This window comes from Labeo rohita, chromosome 15, assembly GCF_022985175.1.
Source record: "Labeo rohita strain BAU-BD-2019 chromosome 15, IGBB_LRoh.1.0, whole genome shotgun sequence".
Taxonomy (NCBI): Eukaryota; Metazoa; Chordata; class Actinopteri; order Cypriniformes; family Cyprinidae; genus Labeo; species Labeo rohita.
Window position 1 is genome coordinate 17,065,282 of NC_066883.1, and position 21,823 is coordinate 17,087,104.

The 21,823-nt window shown below is 35.6% G+C and overlaps 1 protein-coding gene across 1 annotated transcript in view; it reads right to left on the reverse strand.

Annotated features, from left to right (window-relative positions):
• Positions 1–718: 718 nt before the first annotated feature.
• zgc:77784 (uncharacterized protein LOC402947 homolog) overlaps positions 719–21,823 on the reverse strand; it is an 82,801-nt gene continuing 61,696 nt past the window's right edge. Inside the window, exons 12-27 of the mRNA XM_051129124.1 lie at positions 16,464–16,630; positions 16,259–16,377; positions 15,948–16,164; positions 15,704–15,822; positions 15,443–15,614; positions 12,111–12,326; positions 11,961–12,003; positions 11,628–11,767; positions 11,268–11,537; positions 10,993–11,107; positions 7,487–7,693; positions 4,312–4,466; positions 4,112–4,210; positions 3,847–3,996; positions 1,767–1,906; positions 719–1,384 (exon numbers count right to left, since the gene is read on the reverse strand). Of these exons, the coding sequence (XP_050985081.1) occupies positions 1,373–1,384; positions 1,767–1,906; positions 3,847–3,996; positions 4,112–4,210; positions 4,312–4,466; positions 7,487–7,693; positions 10,993–11,107; positions 11,268–11,537; positions 11,628–11,767; positions 11,961–12,003; positions 12,111–12,326; positions 15,443–15,614; positions 15,704–15,822; positions 15,948–16,164; positions 16,259–16,377; positions 16,464–16,630 (2,341 nt within the window). The 3' untranslated portion in view covers positions 719–1,372. The remainder of the gene's footprint in view (positions 1,385–1,766; positions 1,907–3,846; positions 3,997–4,111; positions 4,211–4,311; positions 4,467–7,486; positions 7,694–10,992; positions 11,108–11,267; positions 11,538–11,627; positions 11,768–11,960; positions 12,004–12,110; positions 12,327–15,442; positions 15,615–15,703; positions 15,823–15,947; positions 16,165–16,258; positions 16,378–16,463; positions 16,631–21,823) is intronic.

The window sequence follows — 21,823 nt, forward strand, 5'->3', positions numbered from 1 at the left end:
GAGCGCGACCTGGAACTGGAGTAAATGATAAGATATGTTCGTAAATAAAATTATGTCAGAAGAACTGCATCAATACAAACTTAATATGTCTGTTCCGTCTGTATCATCTCAGTGCGGTTTTACACATTTCAGTGTGGATGAGAAACTTTTAGAAAACGCATGAAAATGTGGACGGAGAGCGTTTTAAAACGAAAACACCGTTTTTAAATGTATCCGGATTAATGTAGACAGTCTCATGAGCGCACGAAGGTGATGTGCATGATGCGTTTTCATTATTCATACACACAGAGACGGACAGTGGTATTTTTACTTTACTTAAGTAAATCAAAAAAGTATCTGTAGTTTATCAGAGTGTTTTTTTTTCTTTAAAAAACTTCACTACATTCCAAAACGTATCATACGTTTTATTGCACTACATTTCATAAATAAAAGTTGTTTGTTTTACCTTTAATGCTTAAGAACATTAGAAATGTAGTACTTTCTTGTACTCAAGTAAATCTTGGAATTACTCGAGTAAAATAAAGTAATAGATTCCTAATGTAATTACGTATTAAATTATATTTAATATGAAACGCAGTGCAGTAAAAAATACAATATGCTTTGGAATGTTGTGAAGTAAAGTTTTCTAAAGAAAAAACCCCACGCCTTTGCATACACAAGTGCACTGTTATTGAGAAAATAATGCAAGAAGAAATAGCAGTAAAAGTACTGTAAAAAGTCTTAGAACATGAGTTTTATTGTATTTTGTATGCAACCCGACCATGGAAAACTGCTTATGATTGATGCATTCGTGGAAAACAGTATGAAATGCTGTGAATCATTCTCGAGGAGAAAAGAAAAACTTTTTAGTGAGCACAGGATAGTAAGAAAACAGTCCTAGTGAGGATTTACAACAAGAAACATTTGGTATTCTATAGGCTTACTAATGTATCATTGGATGGTTTGTTCACATAAACTGTGCCTGATAATATCTGCTATATTTGTCACAAAAATGTTGAAACACCTTTTTATTACATGTAGACATTGAGGCATACATGTATGCGCCAGATACATTCAAACATCATGTTCATCTAAAATTTTCTGACATTGTTTTTTTTTTCTAAACATTTGATTTTCTTTTTAACCGAATAAATACAATAAATAATAATAAATAATAAAGTCGCACACCTTCCAGCATGCCTCTTTCCTGACACAAAAACGTTGTAAAAATATATACATACAGAGGTAGGACAACAATGGATCATTTAAAAAACTTTCCTAAAAAAACCTAGACAAAAATGACAAACGAAAAAAGGACCAGAGCGTGAAGGCATATACACTGCATGGCGAATGTTGCATGTAGAGTGGTGAACAACAGGACAGCTTCTTCTCCTCATATCATGTTCTGAAAACAAACAAGCTTAAAATTACATAAAATCATTCTGTTGCCAAGCAATGTAGTTCTGACACATTAAAGCAGTAGAAACATGCAGTAATTTTCCACCTAGCTCTAACCAGCAAACATATTAGTTGTGTTTTTAATATTCATTGGAATATCAATAGCATGGAGACCACATGAGACAACAGTTCTTTAAAAAAGTGGAAATGTAATCATTTGCCTGATTCATTTAGTGTGCTTCCAGCTCTGCACGCTCAGTGTCCTGGAGCTTATCGATTGTTAATTTACTGCAATGCTCCAAGGCCCCACGCGTGGCGAGTGACTAATGAACTTATTCAGAACATGTGCGAGCAGACAAGATACACAGTCCCACACTAACTCATCTAACCTCATTTCTCCTCCTTCCCGCCCCCAAGGAACGCGAGGTTGCGGAGGATTGCGAGGCAGAGCTTCTGGAAAGGGAACAGTGACTGGACATCTGACCGCTGGACAGCAGGTTTGCTTTGAAATACTGGATTAAATCTTCATCTGTGCAGTGAAATATACAACAGTCAAGTATACAGAGAGAAACAAAAAATTCAACACAAAGAACTATATTTTTATATTTTATGAAGAATATAAGATGTTGCCAAAGTCATAACAGCCCAGAGATGTTAATTTGCATGTTTTCTAAATGTTTATATTTGCATGTATATAGATGCAAAGATTTACATTCATATTGAATGTTTATTTTTATAACAGCAATATTTAGTTTTTATATTTAACACTTATAATTTAGTTTTACATTTGGGTTTAATTTTTATATATTATATATATATACTATTTATGAGTTTTTATATTTAACACTTATAATTTAGTTTTACATTTGGGTTTAATTTTTATATATTATATATATATATACTATTTATGAGTTTTTATATTTAAGATTTACATTTAGATTTAAATAGAAGATTTAGTATCAAAATAAACATCAAACCTAAATCTAAATGTTTTGGGTATTGTTTTTACACAAATACATAATGTTTAAAAACTGCATAAAACCAGCTATATTTTTTGCAACCTGTTTCATTTTTTAAAAACTGCCCCCATATTCTACTACACTGATATATAGTTATATTTATGTATTTTAATTTATTCATAACATTACAAAATTTATTTATAACAATAATGTTTAATATTATATGTAACATTTATGTTTTAGATTTAACACGTATAGATTTTGTGTACAACATTTATATTTATTTGTTATATTTAAGATTTAACATTTAGATTTAAATAGAAAAGTTAGATGCAAAATTACATACACAAATGAAGAATAAAAAAAAAGCTTTTGCATAAAAATGGTATTTATTTACCATTTTTATAACCTGATTTATTTTTAAAAATTAATTTAACATTTATATGTTAGATATACATGTAGCACTTCTATTTATATTTCATATTTAAGATTTAATATTTAGATTTAAATTTAATTACAAATGCACAATTAAAAAGAAAAAGCTTTTTCCATAAAAACTGCAATATTTAGCAGTTTTTTTGTAACCCGATTTATTTTTTACAAAAATCAGTTAACACATATTTTTAGATTTTGTGTACAACATTTATATTTATTTGTTATATTTAAGATTCACCGTTTAAATTGAAAATTTAGATGCAAAATTACATACACAAATGCAGAATAAAAAAAAAAGCTTTTGCATAAAAATTGTATTTATTTTCCATTTTTTATAACCTATTTATTTTTAAAAATTCATTTAACATTTTTATTGTGGATGAAACATTTCTATTTATTTTTTATATTTAAAATGTAACATTTAGATTTAAACAGAAAATTTAGACACAAAAATTATACAATTAAACATTTTAGGTATTGTCTTTACACATATGCATAATTAAAAAAAAAAAGCTTTTGCATAAAAATCACCATATTTAACCGTTTTTTTTTTTTGCAATTTGTTTTATTTTTTAAAAAATCAATTAACGTATACATGTACATTTCTTTTTATTCTTTTTATATTTAAGTTTTAACATTTACATTTAAATAGAAAATGTATGCAAAAATTATGTAAATAAATATGTTATTGTCTTTTGTCTGTTTTCAGTCAAATTCCCATATTTAGCAGTTTTTGTAACTCGATAATTTTTTTAACAATTCAATTCTTTTAGATATACATGTAACATTTCTATTTATTTTTTAGATTTAACATTTAGATTTAAATAGATAATTTAGAAGACACATTTAGATTTACATTTCATAATCTAAATATATTTTAAGTACTGTTTTATACAAATACATTTTTTAAATGCTTAATATTTACATAAAACTGGCCATTTAGTTTTATAGGAGTTTTACCATTTTTTTGCGATTGCTAAGGTGTTTGGGTATAATTTTTAGTACTGTTAGTGATACATTTAATCACTTCTAGCTAGTAGTTTGGTACAGTTTTTTGCTCTCCCTAAAGTCTGACCTTCTGTGCTCCACTGTGCAGCTGTTCTGCGGTCTGGTCTTCTCTCTCTGTGCTGTGGGGGCGTCCCGCTCCCACCGTTATCCGGTTTGTCTGTCAGGTGCTTGAGTGGGTCCTCCGTTCCCGGAGGGGGCTCAGGTGGAGGAGGCAGGTCTGCAGAAATGCACAAACCCAGAGTGTAAACGATTATCTATACACTCCATTATTACAGAAGAACAACTGCTTTAATTACTTCAGTCAACAATTTATTAAGTGTGCGTGGTCTTACTCCCTGGTTTCAACACTTCACGTCTCGCAAGGCCATCCTTCTGAGATTTCTTCTTAGGCCTGGGCTTCTGAATTGAGGACGTGAATGATGTATGTTCTCCTAATAGCAGTGCAGATTAAAGTAAACAAAGATTATGTACGCCTTACATAATCATCAGCATGTAATAAAAACAGTTATTTTTCCAGTGGTGAAGGGCCTACTTGTGCCTGTGTTGTTGGAGAACAGCTCCTCCATTTCAGCAATGTCTCTCCAAGGACCGCTGTGGTTGGGAACGCTGCCATTAAGAGACTCTGTCTTGGTTAACAGCTTTGGGTTGGAAAGAGCAAACTGTGTGTTGTGTGCACACTGTGTTTTCCTGTTGAATAAACACATTAACGATTAAGTTTTTCTTTTAGGGCTTGTTAGATTCTAAAGCTATTGTCATGGCAAGAACAGAGTAAAATCAGTTTTAATAAAAAAAAGTGTAACACTTTACAATAAGGTGTCATTTGTTAACATTAGTTAATGTATTAACTAACATGAACGAACAATGAACAATACATTTTTACATTTTTTATTAATCTCTGTTAATGTTAGTTAAAAATCCAGTCATTGTTTGTTCATGTTCATTTACAGTGCATTAACTAATGTTAACAAACACAACTTTTTAAATAATGCAGTATTAAATGCAGAAATTAACATTAACTAAGATTAATAAATGCTGTTCATGTTAAAGGGGTCATCGGATGCCCAAGCTGATATGATTCTTTAGGTTCTTAATGAAAAGTCTATAATGTACTTTGGTTTAAAATTCTCAATGGCAGTGTAAAACAACACCCTTTTTACCTTGTCAAAATGAGCTCTGCAAAAATCAACCCATTCTGAGAGACTGCGCCTTTAAATGCAAATGAGCTCTGCTTGCCCCACCCCTCTCTACTCTCTGTGGAGTGACGATCTTGTTTACTTTAGCCGCATTTAGCGTGTTTAGTCGCGAAACTTGCTAACTAGCACGTTATTAGGAAAAGTGATTGCAGAGATTCATAAAAAACCCTTACACTCACTTCTGCTGTAGGTGAAACTGGATCACGAATGATTTGCGCAAACATAGACGGATATATGTAGATCGGGAGGCGCATTCCCTTCACAAACAAACGTAATCTACTGCATCTTCAGCGGCTCAGATGTCGGGAGTAAATGACGACCACTATGTTCATTATTACATCCAGCAGCAAAACACCTCAATCGCTCAATTGGAGATATTCTTGTCTAACTTACATCCCTGCTCCGGCATCGGAACAATGAAGGTCAGACTGTTACAGCTGATTTAGGGAGGGTCTGAGGTAAGACGCTCATGTCAATCAACTAGGCATCTGAGAATGGCTCGATTTGAAAAAGGGAATATTATTTTTACAGATTATTTAAAAAACACTGCATGGATTTTTATCATTATAGGGTAGATTTGTACATACACTGCCAACATTAATGTTCAAACAACATGTAAAAGTGAACTTTGCATCCAACGTCCCCTTTAACTAATGTTGTTAACTAATTTTATCTAATGAACCTTGTTGTAAAGTGTTACTGAATTTATTTTTAAAAGATAAATTATAAATAGACGTAGATTATATATGCTACATTCAGTGTTGCCAAGTCCACGCGGAATTGGGCTACTTTAACACTGTTGCCGCGGGTCATTTTTAATGTCCGCCGGTTGAAGGGACTCCAATAACGTGATATTTAGACCTTGGAATGCTAATTTTACCCAGGGAATCCCACCAAAAAAGCGTGTACTTTATCCCCCAGAATGCGATTTTGACCAGGAGACCCCCCCTTGAAACGCCACTGGGCTGCATTTGGGCTAGTTTTGAGTAGCAATTGGGTGAGTCTTGTTGTAAAAACCTGGCAACCCTGACTACATTCAACATTAAAAAAAAAATGTATATGTATATATATATATATATATATACACATATAAGAAGATATATATATATATATATATGGTCTTCAAGGCCGCATTTATATAAACAAAAATATAGTAAAACGGTAATATAGTAATTTTTACAGTTGGTTTTTTTTTAAATATATTTTAAAATGTAAAGTTAAAAAACAGCATTTATTTACTTTTATTTATTACTTTTATACACACATAAAAACAGTCATATCACAACTGTAACTACAAGATTTAGATACAATATTAAAGCAATGAGCCCCAAAAAGCACAATAAGAAGAACAACGCAAAGCAGAGTGCCTAAAACCCCCTTAGATGTTATAAATTCACTGTAAACCACGGCTTCATGGTGCTTATTGCTTTTATAAAATGGTTATTCCATATACATAGTAAGGTTTTACAAAATAAAACAGAGCAAATAAAGTGTGATGATATTAATAAATACAGTATTCTTCTACCAAACAGTGTAGTTCCTCACAAACGGCTGTGGTGGCAACAAAGTGGTTGCTGAGCAGGTGTATGTTTGTAGGGTAATTTACCATAGATCTAAATCTGAATGTTTTAGGTATTATTTTTGAAACAAATGCATTATTTAAAAAAAGAAAATGCTTATTTGCATAAAAATTAAGGGGTTTTGCCATTTTTTTACCCAAATTATTTACAAAAATGGCCAATTTACTTTCTTTTATTATTTATTTATTTATTTATGCTTGCTTGTTGAACTGTCAAATCAAATATGGTTGGATGACTTGAATAACAACAAAAACTTTAGTTTGTTCTGCAAGAAAAAAACACTGTAATATCACATCAGAAGGCGTGTAATATAGTCCACAAATCATCTGGGCCACATTTATGGAAAATGAAAATTACCCCATGGTTTACTTACCCTCAAGCCATTCTAGGTGTACATGACTTGCTTCTTTCAGACAAATACAATCCGAATTATATTCAAAAATGTCCTGGCTCTTGCAAGTTTTATAACTGCAGTGAATGGCTGTTGAGATTTTGAAGCCCAAAAAAAGCGTATCCATTCATCATAAAAAGTACTCCACAAGGCTCCTTGGGGTTAATGAAGATCTTCCTAACTGTTGTGTGAATTGCAGTTTATAAAGTTATAAATATGGATATTTTTCTTACACAAACGCATTGATTCGCTTCAGAAAGCATTTATTAACCCCCAGGAGCCATGAGGAATACTTTTTATGATGGATGGATGTACTTTATTAGACTTCAAACAGCCAACAGCCATTCACTGCCATTATAAAGCTTGGAAGAGTCAGGACATTTTTTAATATAACTCTGGTTGTATTCGTCTGAAAGAAGAAAGTCATATATGCCTAGGATGGCTTGAGGGTGAGTAAATCATTTCATTTTTTGGCAGTTTTCATTTTTTGGATGAATTATCTCTTTAATGTCGAGCGCTGATGCGTATGTGTGTGTGTTTTACCGTGGCAGCACGTCTGGATGGTGCAGATTCGGAGGGTACTGCTCCTCACTGGGGGAGGGTGTGAGAGTTGCTGTGGATTGCAGGCTATAGGTCGTGGCCCTGTTGGTTTCCTCTGCTCTCAAAGGCAGAGTAGCTGCATCCTCCAGACCCTCAATCAGATAAGATCGTTCAGGCAGAGGAGGACACCACTCTTCATCCTCTTCAGGGCTATTGGGACATAAACAGATTAGGAGTCCAGTTAAACCTAAAATCTCAACACACTACTAAAACACAAACCAGGTTTAAAACAAAGCAAGAACAACAACAACAAAAAACCCTTCATGCAAGCACATAAAATGAACACATATCAAAAGACTCTGGACCCCTGATGCATCTACCAGCGATTTCATTAAACGATAAAAGACTGTGGTAAACAAAACCAGACTGTGGTCCTTTGAAAAAACTAAAAAAAAGAATATAAAAGAGAATCCAATGTGGGTACAAAAGACAGCACTGTAAAAAAGCTTATCAAAAATTTGTCAAAGCAGTTTCATACATGGAGGGTGATGATAAAAATATGATGTGAAAGGAAGAAAGCACTGAGGACAAAGGTTGATACGTGTAGTTCCGCTTCATTCCAAGCCGTGGCTATTCTTACAGGTTCATTCCGAGAAGCCGCGTCTGGTGACCTGCCTCTCGGCCCCGTCTCAAACAGCCAAGACGGCTTGGCTCTAAGCGCTAACATCATTAGCCCCTGTCACTTTGAGCTGAAACATCAAATACGTTTAGATAAGACCTCAATTTATCACCCAGACTACATTTTACCATGTTGCACAGGTTCCACATTGGGTCACTTTTCTGAGAAGGAGAATAATATCCAATAGTGTCTGAACTTAAAAGAAAAAAGACAGATGACAGCTACTGAAAAGCACGTTTATAAGTTCATGAAATCTTCTGGAAATTGGCAGATTCTAACAAAAAATAACAGAAAGTGACATTATATTACCAGTTTTTGGACTTGTACTATGGTCGTATTATTTGATTTTGGACATGAACCACCATAAAAAATAACGTGGGATTTTGAACAAATACCATGGTCTTTTAACATGGTACCATGATACTACTATGGTATTTTAACATGCTACCATGGTTATTTGACATTTTACATTGAATTAGCGTGTTTTTGTAGCACAGTTTTTGGACACGCTCCATGGTATTAACATGGCATTTTGAACAAGTACCATATTCTTGTGACATGGTACCATGGTTCTTGGACATTTACCATGGTATTAGCATGTTTTCTAAATTGTACCACAATTTTTTGGACATTCACTGTGGTATTACAATGGTTTTATCACATGGTATCATACTTTTTGGACAATTACTGTGGTATTATTATGTTTTTTTTTATATATATTTTTTTAATTGTACCAAAGTATCACTGACAGATCAAACAAAAATATCAAAAAGTAAAATGGTATTACCACAGTTTTTGGACTTTGTACCATGGTTGTACCATTTGATTTTGAACATGTACCATCATATTAACATTTTGAACAAATATCATGGTCTTTTAATATGGTACCACAATAGTACCATGGTATTTCAGCATGCTACCATGGTTATTTGACATTTAACACCAGTTTTTGGACATGCATCAAGGTATTAACATAACTTTTTAAAAAAGTACCATGGTTTTCTGACATGGTACCATGGTTGCTGAAGATTAACTATGGTATTAGCATGTTTTTTATTTTAATTTTACTACAATTTTTGGACATTCACCATGGTATAACAATAGTTTTATCACATGGTATCATAGGTTTTGAACATTTTCCATGGTATTAACATTGGATTTTGAACAAGTACCATGTTTTTTTGACATGGTAGCATGGTTTTTAAATATGTACTTTGATATTAGCATGGTATTTTAACATAATATCATGGTTATTTGACATTTACCATGCTATTAGCATGTTTTTCAATTATACCACAGTTTTATCACCAACAACAGTTTTAACATATGGAATCATCGTTTTTGGACATTTACGCCATATCTGGGGTACAGGGTATCGTAATGTTTTTTTAACTGTACCACAGCACCACTGACAGACTCTAACAAAAATATCAAAAGTAACATGGTATTACCACAGTTTTTGGACCATGGTCATATCATTTGATTTTGGACATGTACAGACATATTAACATAGGTTTTTGAACAGACACCATGGCCTTTTAGCATGGTACCATGATATTACTATGGTATTTCAACATGATATTATAATTATTTGACATTTAAAATTAAATTAGCATTTTTTAAATTGTTCTACAGTTTTTGGACATGCACCATGGTATTAACATGGCTTTTTAAACAAGTATCATGTTCTTCTGACATGGGACCATTGTTGTTGGACATTTATCATTGTATTAGCATGTTTTTTAAATTGTACCACAATTTTTGGACATTCATCATGGTATTTATCACATGAAATCATTACTGTACTGGACTTTTACTGTGGTATTATCATGTTTTTTTTCAATTGTACCACAGTACCACTGACAGACTCCAACAAAAATATCAAAAGTAACATGGTATTACCACAGTTTTTGAACTTTCATTTCAGACATGTACCATCATACTAACATGGGGTTTTGAACACATACCATGGTCTTTTAACATGGTACCATGATATTACCATGATATTTTAACATAGTACCATGGTTATTTGACATTTACCATGTAATTAGCATATTTTTTAAATTCTACCACAGTTTTTGGACATACACCATGGTATTAACATTTTTAACATTAACATTAACATATTTGACATTTACTATGGCATTAGCATGTTTTTTTTTATTATATCACAGTTTTTAGACATTCACTATGGTATTAACCATGACTTGGTATTAATCATGACTTGATACCATGGTTGTTGGACATTTACCGTGGTATTAGCATGTTTTCTTTTTAATTGTGCCACACTTTTTGGACATTCACTGTGGTATTATAATGTTTTTATTTTTATTTTTTTTATTTTTACCATGTTCTTTTGACTTGGTACCATGGTTTTTAGATTTGTACTATGATATTACCATGGTATTTTAACACGGTACTATGGTTATATGACATTTACCATGGTATTAGCATGTTTTTAATTAAACCACAATTTAGACATGCATGTGTAGTACAATCGTTTGAGCATGCAGTATGTACCATTTTTGACACGGTACCAAGAGCTTGGATTGTGGTATTAAAATGGCTTTTTGAACAAGTACCTTGGTCATTTGACATGGTACCATGGTTTGTGAACATTTACCATAGTATTATTATGTTTTTTTAATTGTATCACAGTTTAAGACCATGGTATTAACGTTTGTTTTTAAACAAGTACCATGTTCTTTTAACATGGTACCATGTTTTTTTTGGATATGTACTATGATTTTATGGCATTTTAACATGGTCCCATAGTTATTTGACATTTACTTGACGTTTGAGTGACGTTTAGTATGGTGATGGTTATTACCTGTGTCTTTTGGCTGTGTTTTGAAGCTCCTTGTTTTGTGCTGAATGTAGGGACAGCACGTCAGACCAAGTGGGTGAAGAGGTTTGCCCTAGAGGCTTTTGCATCATCAGGTTGGCTGTAAAACAGCATGAAACAGTCACAAGGCTAAACTCAAGTCCCTCTGAATAAAACTGACATCAGCATTTGTTGTTGATCCAATCTGTCTGCATAATTCCTGCCTAATACCTAAAGGACAATCCCTTAACCCTTATGATTGAAATCAATGTCACTCCTACCATTTTCACCTCTTGGGTACTGAAGTTTTGCATATTCTGCTCCACTGTGGCTGGACTGAAGGCTCCACTGGTCCAGGTCCTGCTCCATGCTGTAGAGGTCAGTTTTGGAGAGGACTGGAGTGCTGGTGTACGGGTCAGGACCCTGAGAGTACAGGCTGCACACGTCATGCCCATCTGCATCGGCTGGGTTAATGGTACAGTATATGGCGCCTTCATTAGAGGCCGGGCTATACTTCCCATTCTGGTTCAGATAATTCGATAATCCTGAAGCTGGAAAACAGATTAATGAGGTATAGAAGATTTGATTTGTAAGTGTGACAGTACTATAATGTAGGGGAACGCCCATGACAGAGATCTTACTGTTGTAGTATTGATCTGTGGAATCAAGTCTGCCTGCACAGCAGTTGACCGAGTCTTTTCCATTTCGAGAGAAGTTGTTGGCAGGCCACGACTCAGCCAGCCAGGGGTAGTTACCCAAGTGTGACTCTAGCAAACATGGCCTGTAAAAGAAATTAAATTATTTAATTTAAAATAAATTATTTTGAATTAAAGATAGAAACGTTACATTTATTAATAATTTTTATTTCAATTAATTAATAATACTTATTTTAATGTTTATTTTTTATTTTCTTTTTTCCTGACCACTTTCCATGTTCTACTCTGGGTAACTTTAAAGTCTCCCATGATACAGACCTTCCATTTATAAGATCCGACCCATCACCACGAGAGAGTGCAACTAAAAAAAAAAAAAAATGATAAAGACATCATTCCAAAAGCTTCTTTGAAAACATAATTTGGAAGCACACATTGTTAGTTTTGTGCTAGTATGGTACAGAAGGTTACCTGCAGGCGTATATGCAAAGGAAGTTGTATAGTGTCCAAGTTCTTTCCTCCTCCTGTGTCTGCAGTAGATCCAGGCGCTAAAACCCATTAGAACCATCCAGGATGATACACCAATCCCGGCAATGAAGGCTGGCTGACGGACCACCCCTGTGATCTGCTCGGATAGGCTGACACTATCATCCTTCACCACTGACAAGGACTGATCTATTGCTACTTCTGATAGAAGATACAAGGAGGAAATTGAAAAACGTGAATAAGAGCGATTATGTGAAAACGGAAAAGAGACAGAAGAGTAAATGCTTCTTGTCTTAAACAGGAAACATTTTATCAAAATATATTTCCCCCCATCATCTATCTTCAACTGACACACAGCATGAAAATCCCTATCATTTTCGATTCCTTAACATTTTCGATTCCTTAACATAAAATACGAGGAAATGCTGAGATAAGAATCTGTCAGGTGGGATAAATGTCACCATCAGAGGTGTGTGGTAAATATATTTTTTATAAACCTGCTGGACAAATCTAGCTTAAACTGGCAGCTGTGTTTTGGACAGCACAAAACATGATAGCAGGATTAAAAGCTGGTTATTAGCTGGACAAGCTGGTCCAAGAAGATTACTGCTTGTTCAAGGAGAACTCCACTTCCAGAACAACAATTTACAAATAATTTACTCACCCCCTTGCCTTGTCATCCAAGATGTTCATGTCTTTCTGTCTTCAGTCGTAAAGAAATTATGTTTTTTGAGGAAAGCATTTCAGGATTTTTCTCCATATAATGGACTTCATTGGTGCCCCGATTTTGAACCAAAATGCAGTTTAAATTCAGCTTTAAAACAATCCCAGCCGAGGAAGAAGGGTCTTATCATCTGTGTACTCCAGCTCAAAAAAGTAGAGTATGGCGAAAAACTCCATCTCATTTTCTCCTGCAACTTCAGAATTGCCTGACATCGTTAAAACTTTTTTGTTTGTAAACAGCATTTGACTTGTGCGTTCACTTTGTAAACACTGGGTTTGTAGTTCTGCATGACCTTTCGACGTGATTCAATAGTGTGTAGCGTTGTGTGCTTAAAAAGTATACAAATTTTTATTTTCCGAAAGAAAAAACAGATTGTTTCGCTAGATAAGACCCTTCTTCCTCTGCTGGGATTGTTTAAAGCCCTTTGAAGCTGCATTTAAACTGCATTTTGGAAGTTCAAAATCGGGGCACCAGTGAAGTCCATTATATGGTGAAAGATACTGAAATGTTTTCCTCAAAAACCATAATTTCTTCACAACTGAAGACAGAAAGACATGAACATCTTGGATGAAAAGGGGGTGGGTAAATTATTTGTAAATTGTTGTTCCTGGAAGTGGACTTCTCCTTTCAGTCTGGCCAATTGCTGGCCAAATTGGTTATGAGATAGTCAAAACTAGTCATTACCTTGATCAAGCATTTTGTTTTTGGCTTATTAGCAGGTCCACGTCAGTTATAAGCTGGGTCAAGCCTGTCAGTGCTGGTGAAGATGGTCATTAGCTTGTCCAAGCAGGTTATTAACTACCAAAATAGTTATTAGCAGGTTCAAACTGGTTATTAGTTGGATCAGGCCAAATCATTAGCTGGCCAAGATGGTCATTGGTCCAAGCTTGTCACTGCTGTTTTTTAACTGGTTCAATTTGGCTGTTAGCTGGGCAAGATGGGTATTAGATAGTCAAACTAGTTATTAGCTAGACCAATCATTTGGTTTTTGGCTTGTTCAAGAAGGTTATTAGCTAACCATAGTGGTTATTAGCAGGTCTAAACTGGTTATTAGTCCAAGCTGGTTATTAGCTGGTCACTGCTAGTTTTCAGTTGGTTCAATCTGGCCATTAGCTGACCAAGATGGTTATTAGATATTCAAAACTAGTTATTAGCTAGATCAAGCATTTGGCTTTTGGCTTGTCATTAGCTAGCCACAATGATTATTAGGAGGTCTAAACTGGTTATTAGTTGGCTCAAGCCAGTCATTACCTGGCCAAGATAGTTATTAGTCCAAGCTGGTTATTTGCTGGAACAAGCCAATCATTAACTGGACAAGATGGTCCAAGAAGACTAGTCAGTTGTTCAGCTGGCTATTAGCTGTCCAAGATGGTTATTAGTTGGTTAAAATTGATATTTGCAGGTCTAAACTGGTTATTAGTTAGATCAGGCTAGTCATTAGCCGGTCATTAGCAAACTGTTCATTAAGTTATCCAAGCAGGTTATAAGCTAGTATAGTATAGTATAGTATAAGATGGTCATTAGTTAGCCAAGATGGTTATTATCTGGTCCCACCTGGTTATAACCTGGGTCAAGCCTGTAAATAGCCAGTGAAGATGGTTATTAGCTTATCCCAGCAGGTTATTACTTAGCCAAAATGCTTATTAGCATGTCTAATATGGTTATCAATTGGTTATTAGCTAGTCACTGATGGTTTTTAGCTGGAACAAGCTGAGCATTAAACCGACAAGCTGGTCCAAGAAGGCTAACTGATTGTTCAATATCTTTATCTTGACTATTAGCTGGCCAAGACAGGTATTAGGTTGTCCAAACTAGTTATTAGCTGGATAAAGCATTTCAATAGATAGCAAAGATGGTTAACGGCTTGTCCAAGCAGGTAAGTAGCTTGCCAAAATAATTATTAACAGGTCTAAACTAGTTATTAGTTAGTCAACAAGTTGGTCAAACTGTTCGTTAAATGATCCAAACAGGTTATTAGCTAATCAAAGCTGTTTTTTTGCTGATTCAATCTGGTCATTAGCTAGCAGAGATGGTCATTAGCTTGTCCAAGCAGATTATTAATATTATTATGGTTATTAACAGGTCTAAACTTTTTTTTCAGGTTATTATTTACAAGCCAGACATTACTTGGTCAAGATGGTTGTTGGTCCAAGCTGGTTACTAACTGAACACTGCTGGTTTTTAACTGGTTCAATCTGGCTGTTAGCTGGTCAAGATGGTTATTAGCCAGTTTAAGTTGGATTAAGCATGTTAATAGCTGGCAAAGATAGTTATTAGCAGGTCTAAACTGGTTATTAGTTGGACCAAGCCAGTCATTAGCTGGCCAAAACAGCTATTGGTCACAGCTGGTTATTAGCTGGTTACCACCGGTTTTCAGCTGGTGTAATCTGCCCATTACCTGGTTAAGATGGTTATTAGCTGCTTGAAACTGGTTATTACTTGAATCCACTCATTGAATGGCCATTCTAAGCTAGTATGACCATCGGTGACTGGTTTGTTGACCACCTTAGACCAGCTAGAAACCAGCTATCATGTTCCAAAATACAGCTACTAGTTTAAGATGTTCCTGGGTGGAAACGATGGTAGTACTCACTCAGGAAGATGAACACAGGTTGGCTATAAGCGCCCACTCCTGCACTCGTCACTGCTGCGACCTGCACGCGATACATTGACTCGGGCAACAGCCCGTCCATCAGCACCCACAGCGTATCCCCATCCACACTCCTGTTGATCATCTGCTGAGACTCGTTTCCTACACACCACACCTGTACGACGCAGAAACAGACTTCATCCATTACTATTTTACCTAGCAGTCACTAAGAGGCTCGCCACCAAAAGGCTTCACCGGTCTCACCCTGTACTCTAGTATGAGCTCTTCTGGCACATCAGGGGGAGGAGGCTGCCAGGACACTCGCACGGTTGAACTGTTACTTAACTGCACCACGCTGACTCCCTGAGGAGGGCCGCTCAGCACTAAAAGCAGAAATATGATGGGCAAATGTCAAAACATTAACATTACAGCAAAAGTTTGAGGGTAAAATGAAAGTCATGCGAACTAAAAGCTAAAGACTCCAGCTGAATATCAAAATAAGTCTTGCCTTCATCAGGAGTGCGAACCACAGCTATTTCACTGTCAATCCCCTGGAACTCATTGTAATACGGTCTCATTTTGAACTCGTATTCTTTTCCTTTATGTAGCTCTGTTAGGACAGCAGTGTGTAGGGGTCCTGCTTTTATGTCCTGGATCATCCACACACTCCCCACAGGCCTGTAATACAGCCTGTAGCCTTCAATATAGCGAGGGTGCCGGTCAAGCTGAAATAATATCAACACATACATATGGTATCATTTACTTACCTAATCAAAGTGCATCTGTATGTATGTACTGTACATCAAGTCATATACTCACAGTCCATGTGACTTGAACGCTTGTAGGGCTTAAGACTTTGGGAGTCTGCAGATGAACTTTAACCCCTCCTAAATCCATCTGCACATGTGCCTGCTCTTTTCCCTGACTTTCTGGATCATCTGAAAATATATACACAAAAAATGATGCAGATGTACGCAAACCATAAAACAGCCTTCACATACACTACACCAGAAACTACACTCACCTTGTGTTCGGACTGGCTCTGAGATGGGGCTGGGGTCACTCAGCCCATAGGAGTTGACCGCTCGGATGATAAAAAGGTACACGGTGTTGGGGTAAAGCCCAGACACTGTGTGCTTCTCCAGCCTCACGAGATCAGCTACGGTCTGCCATGTGCTGCCCACTGATTGACTGGAATAAAGCACAGGAAATTACCACTGCACTAATTCACAAAAAACATCTCCGGCATTACAATCAAAATGAATGACATTTGATATATTTATGGTAGGAGATGTACAAAATATCTTCATGGAACATGATCTTTACTTAATATCCTGATGATTTTTGGCATAAAAGAAAAATCGATAATTTTAACCCATACAGTGTATTTTAGTCTATTGCTACTTAAGTGCTACTTAAAACTGGCTTTGTGGTGCAGGGTCACAAATGTAATTATTTAACATTTAACTACTGATGCCTTTTTATAAAAGAACGAAAATCACTCAAGGCTGTGAATTGCTGTGCTTTCTGCCTAATAACATCTGTTAACCATCAGAAAAATGTAGTGCAATGCTCATCCATACACATGAAAAGACGCATTTTTGGATTATGACAGGGTTCAATTATACAACAGAGGATACGCATTTGAATATTCAAATAATTGTTATATTAGTAATTCTGTTCTGTGTTGGGGAAGCTACTTTGAAACTGTAGCTTGTCAAGTCACAAGCTACTCATAATTTAAAATAAATTAAAGCTGCTCTTTAGAAAGAGTAGTCAGCTACAAGCTACTAACAAAGACACTGAAGGAATATAAGGGATCTGTATTAGATATACAGTACATGTGGTGGTGGCTTGAGGTCAGTAAGATTTTTCTTAAAGAAATTAATTTTTTTATTCAGCAAGGACACATTTAATTGCTCAAAAACACAGTAATGACATTTATTATGTTAGAAAAGATTTCTATCTCAAATAAATGCTGTTCTTCTGAGAAGAATTGTGAAAAAACAGTTTCCACGAAAAATATCAAGAAGCACAACTGTTTTGTCAAAATGTGCATGTGTTTCTTCAGTCAAAAAGAAATGAAGGTTTTTGAGGAAAACATTCCAAGATTGAAGGTTCCAGGGATCAACGGGTTGAAGGTCCAAATTGGAGTTTCAATGCAGCTTCAAAGAACTCTATGCAATCCCAGCCACGGAATAAGGGTCTTTATCTAGTGAAACGAATGGTCATTTTCTAAAAGATAAATAAATAAAATAAAAAATTACATACTTTTTAACCACAAATGCTTGTCTTGTACTAGCTCTGCGATGTGCGTCTACAGCTTCACACATTACGTACATCACTTGACATGTAGTTGCAAAGTTACTTATAATTAGTAGAATGTCTAAAGTGGACTATCAAAATAAAGTGTAACCTTATTATTATCCATCAAAAATAGACTAGGCGCCTAACTTTAGGGATGCAGTGCAGAGAGCTGCTCCTGGGGCGCTTCAGAAATAATTAAATAAATTAGCACGATAATATCATGTATCAGCGATCTCACAGGCTGATGATAGGACGATATAAAAATTGAGGATATCGCCCAACACTAATAAGCATTTGTGGTTAAATAGTATATAAATTTGTATTTTTTTTTAGAAAATGACCAATTGTTTTGATTAATAAGACCCTTATTCCTCGGCTGGGATCTTGTAGAGCCCTTTGAACCTGCAATTTGGACCATCAACCCACTGATCCCCATTGAAGTCCACTACATTGAGAAAAATCCGGGAAGGTTTTCCTCAAAAACTTTAATTTCTTTTAGAGTGAAGAAAGAAAGACACAAACATCTTGAATGACAATGGAGTGAGTAAATTATCAGGAAATTTAAATTCTGGAGTGAACTAATCCTTTAACCATGTAATAATTCAAACTGTCTTTGAACCAGTTCATTAAAATGAATCATCTGACTCTCTAAATGAATCTGACTTCCCAACTCTATTTGAGAGATGGAGACATTCTAGTAGAGCCTGTTTGTTTATTCCCTCATCTTACTCAGTTGTAAAGCTGTGTGCAGAATATAATAATATACCTGTCGAAAAAATAGCACGTTACTAGAAAACCTGCAGGTTTTTAAAAGCAGCTGCACTACTGTCATGCAAATGAAAAATGTAGTTAACTTTGTAGCAAGTTTGTTACTCCCCAACAGACTCTAATGCCTTACGTGAATAAAAAAGCTTCACTAGCATGCTGAATTGGACACATTGGCCTTTGTTAATGAGTAAAAATGAGCACGGAGCAGGGTGTGAAGGACAATGGAGAGGATCTGGCCTCGGCTCCATGCACCGTGAGCACATAAGGTCTGCCCAGTCGACTTCTCGGACTGTGCGCACGACCGTGACCTCTCAACAGAGCGAGCTGCACTATAAATCCGAGCGTCTTCTTAACAAGGTGTCAGAGCAGAGCTAAATAACGACTTGGCCTCTACTCTCGGCCTCCCTGCATCACCCTCCCTGCTGCTCTCCTGGCGGGACAATAATAGAGCCTTCTGTTCATCTGACCTCCACAGAGCCCAGAGGGACAAGTTCTGCTGAATTCTAACTGCAGCCCCAGGGAACATCCAGCCTGCAAGAGAGCAACGCTTCACTCTCACTTTACCACAAAACTTCCATCCGCTCTGACACTCTGAATGACGTCTCCAACAAAACCGGCACTATAATGAGAACGTCTGCCATCCGCTCTACCCATCAGGCCACTGGAGAGGGTGTAGAACCCCTTCCTCACATATTTCTTTTTAATATGTAGCAGTGCAGCAGACTTTAAATCCATGCAGGAACTGACTGAATGCATTTCCCAATTTGAGATAAAGTGCAAACTTTGCAGTAGACGGACGCTCCAGGCTCAATACAAGTTAAGCTGTATCGACAGCATCCGTGACAGGCTTTTGATTACCACAAAACTTGGCCCTCAGTTTGTAAACACAAGCACAAATCATGTGTAATGCATACATGGTCAGAAATTAAAAGTGGCTTAGGCGAAAAAAATCCCACTGAGAAACGCTGTTTTTCTCGCTTGTGACATCTGATATAGTTCTTAATATTTTATTCTAAGCCTAGTTATACACAATATGACAGAAAATATGAGCAAATATTGATTTTGTTTCATTGGTGACACCCTAACACCCAATTATAAAAGATATAAAAAGATGACACAGAGTGATTTTATATGGTTAGAAATAAACACAACCCCATAAAGGCGAAAAAAAATGCTCCTGAACATCAAATCCAGGGGGCCAATATTGCCTCTTAATGGAAAATTGGATTTCTGACACTGAAAGTGTGTATAGTAATGCATTACAATAAAAGTCCACAGGGCAAAGCCTTGCACTGGAGTAAACCTTGTAACTTTCTCATGATGCGCATAAAGATACCAGAAAAGGTTGTTTACGCTGTGGAAAAACACATAGAAATTACATATCCAGATGTTTATCCAACTAGAAAAGTAGTGCCACCTCAAAAGTCTGATTCAGGTAAAATAACAGCTCGAATGACACACATATTCATACAAAATGTGAGCCCATTAAAGAATAGTTCTCCAAAAAATGAAAATTCTAACCTTTGACCTTCGTTCAACTTTGGAACACATCAATGCAACTGACATGTTCAAGGCCCAGAAGGGTAGTAAGGACATTGTTAAAAAGCAGGCTACATAGGTTTTTGAAAAATATCTCTTTTGCAGTTTGTAATATAGCTATGTTTAAATGAAAACAGTGTGCAAAGTTGTTAATCAAAAAAGTGCATGATAAAGATATCGTCTCTCAAAAGAAAGAGTCGATTCTGAATCACCTTAACGAATCGTCATATTTTCCAATCTTCTGTCTGTTACTGATCTAGGTCACTGGGTAACATATTAGCATAATCCCCGCCTGCCCACGAAATACAAACAGTCTGACCTGCCCACAAACACTTCCACTAGTTAGTGTGTTTACATCATGTTGAGAAGACGTTGTGTTCTGCCCTGTGAAAGCAAGTTTGTTTTGTTTTTATTGCCGAAAGTTGATAATGTGAAGAATCAGTATAGTTCAAATTCATTTTTTCAAACCTTTTTTGTGTGCTCGTCATTTTACAGAGGACTGCTTCTCTAATCTTGGCAAGTTCAACACGGGATTCATTAAATGTTTTTCCATCAACAAGTTCGTACTTTACCTACCTAAAGATTTGGACCAACAAGCGTCTCCGAACCACAACTTGTAAGTACGATTGATACGTTATGTGTACATTTTCAATTGAGTGCTTAAAATATAAAGTTTTTTGTCCTAATATGTGATGTATACCTGTGCAGCTTTAGGTTTCCAGATATTACTGTCTTACTGAAACAGTTCTGATAGTTTGCTGTGAACCCATAAGAATGTGTTGATTAATGTAGACTGTCGTTGTTCTAATTACTTAGTTTAATAATAAAGAATGTAGTGTAGCTCACAAACTTTATAATCATTGCTGTTTATTTTGCTGTTTATAAGCTTAATGCAGAGAGTAAAAGACCCGGGAGAGAGAGACGAGCAAGTTAGTTAGGCTGGTGCGCCTGTGATAGCTGTTATGCATTCTAATTAAAAAGTTAAGATGTTCTTCAGACATTACAGTAGACATAGTGTCACCTTAAAATGATAAGGTTCTATCTGCATTCTGAGCACTTTTGAGATATTGAGCTTCAAAATGTCTGCGTTCCGTAGACTTCTGTAGATAAAACATTTTTGTTTTCTAAAACGAGGCCCAAATTGTACACAGCTTATAAAAGAAACATCACATAATGTAAATAAGTAGTCACAGAATAAGAACATGTGAATAACTCAATTTTGAAAAAAATTCAAAGGTGACAATATTTTGGTTTTGCTTCTTCAGTCACATTATATATGTAATGTATCCACCATTATTGTTTTGTGAAGTCAGTTCACCTGCGTAAGTGTTAAACAAAGTGTTTCTTATGTCATTATTTTAAGAACAGATTGGAGCACTATATTATTGTTTTATGTAATGGTGCATGCTTTGTCAGTGGTAGCGCTCGCTAACTTGCTCAAGTACTCTTCTCTGTACCAATCACAACAGACTTAGGAAGATGACCAATAAGAGTAGGCTTATGGAAAGGAGAGGTTTGCTCCAAACTTGCTTTGAACAAATTGTGTCAAGATCATTGACAAATCACTCTAATATTAAAGGGGTCATTGGATGCTAAGTTCACTTTTACATGTTGTTTGAACATTAATATGTGTTGGCAGTGTATGTACACATCTACCCTATAATGATAAAAATCCATGCAGTGGTTTTTTATTAATCTGTAAAATTAATATTCCCTTTTTCAAATCGAGCCATTCTCAGAGGCCGCTCCCACGATAGTTGATTGATTGAC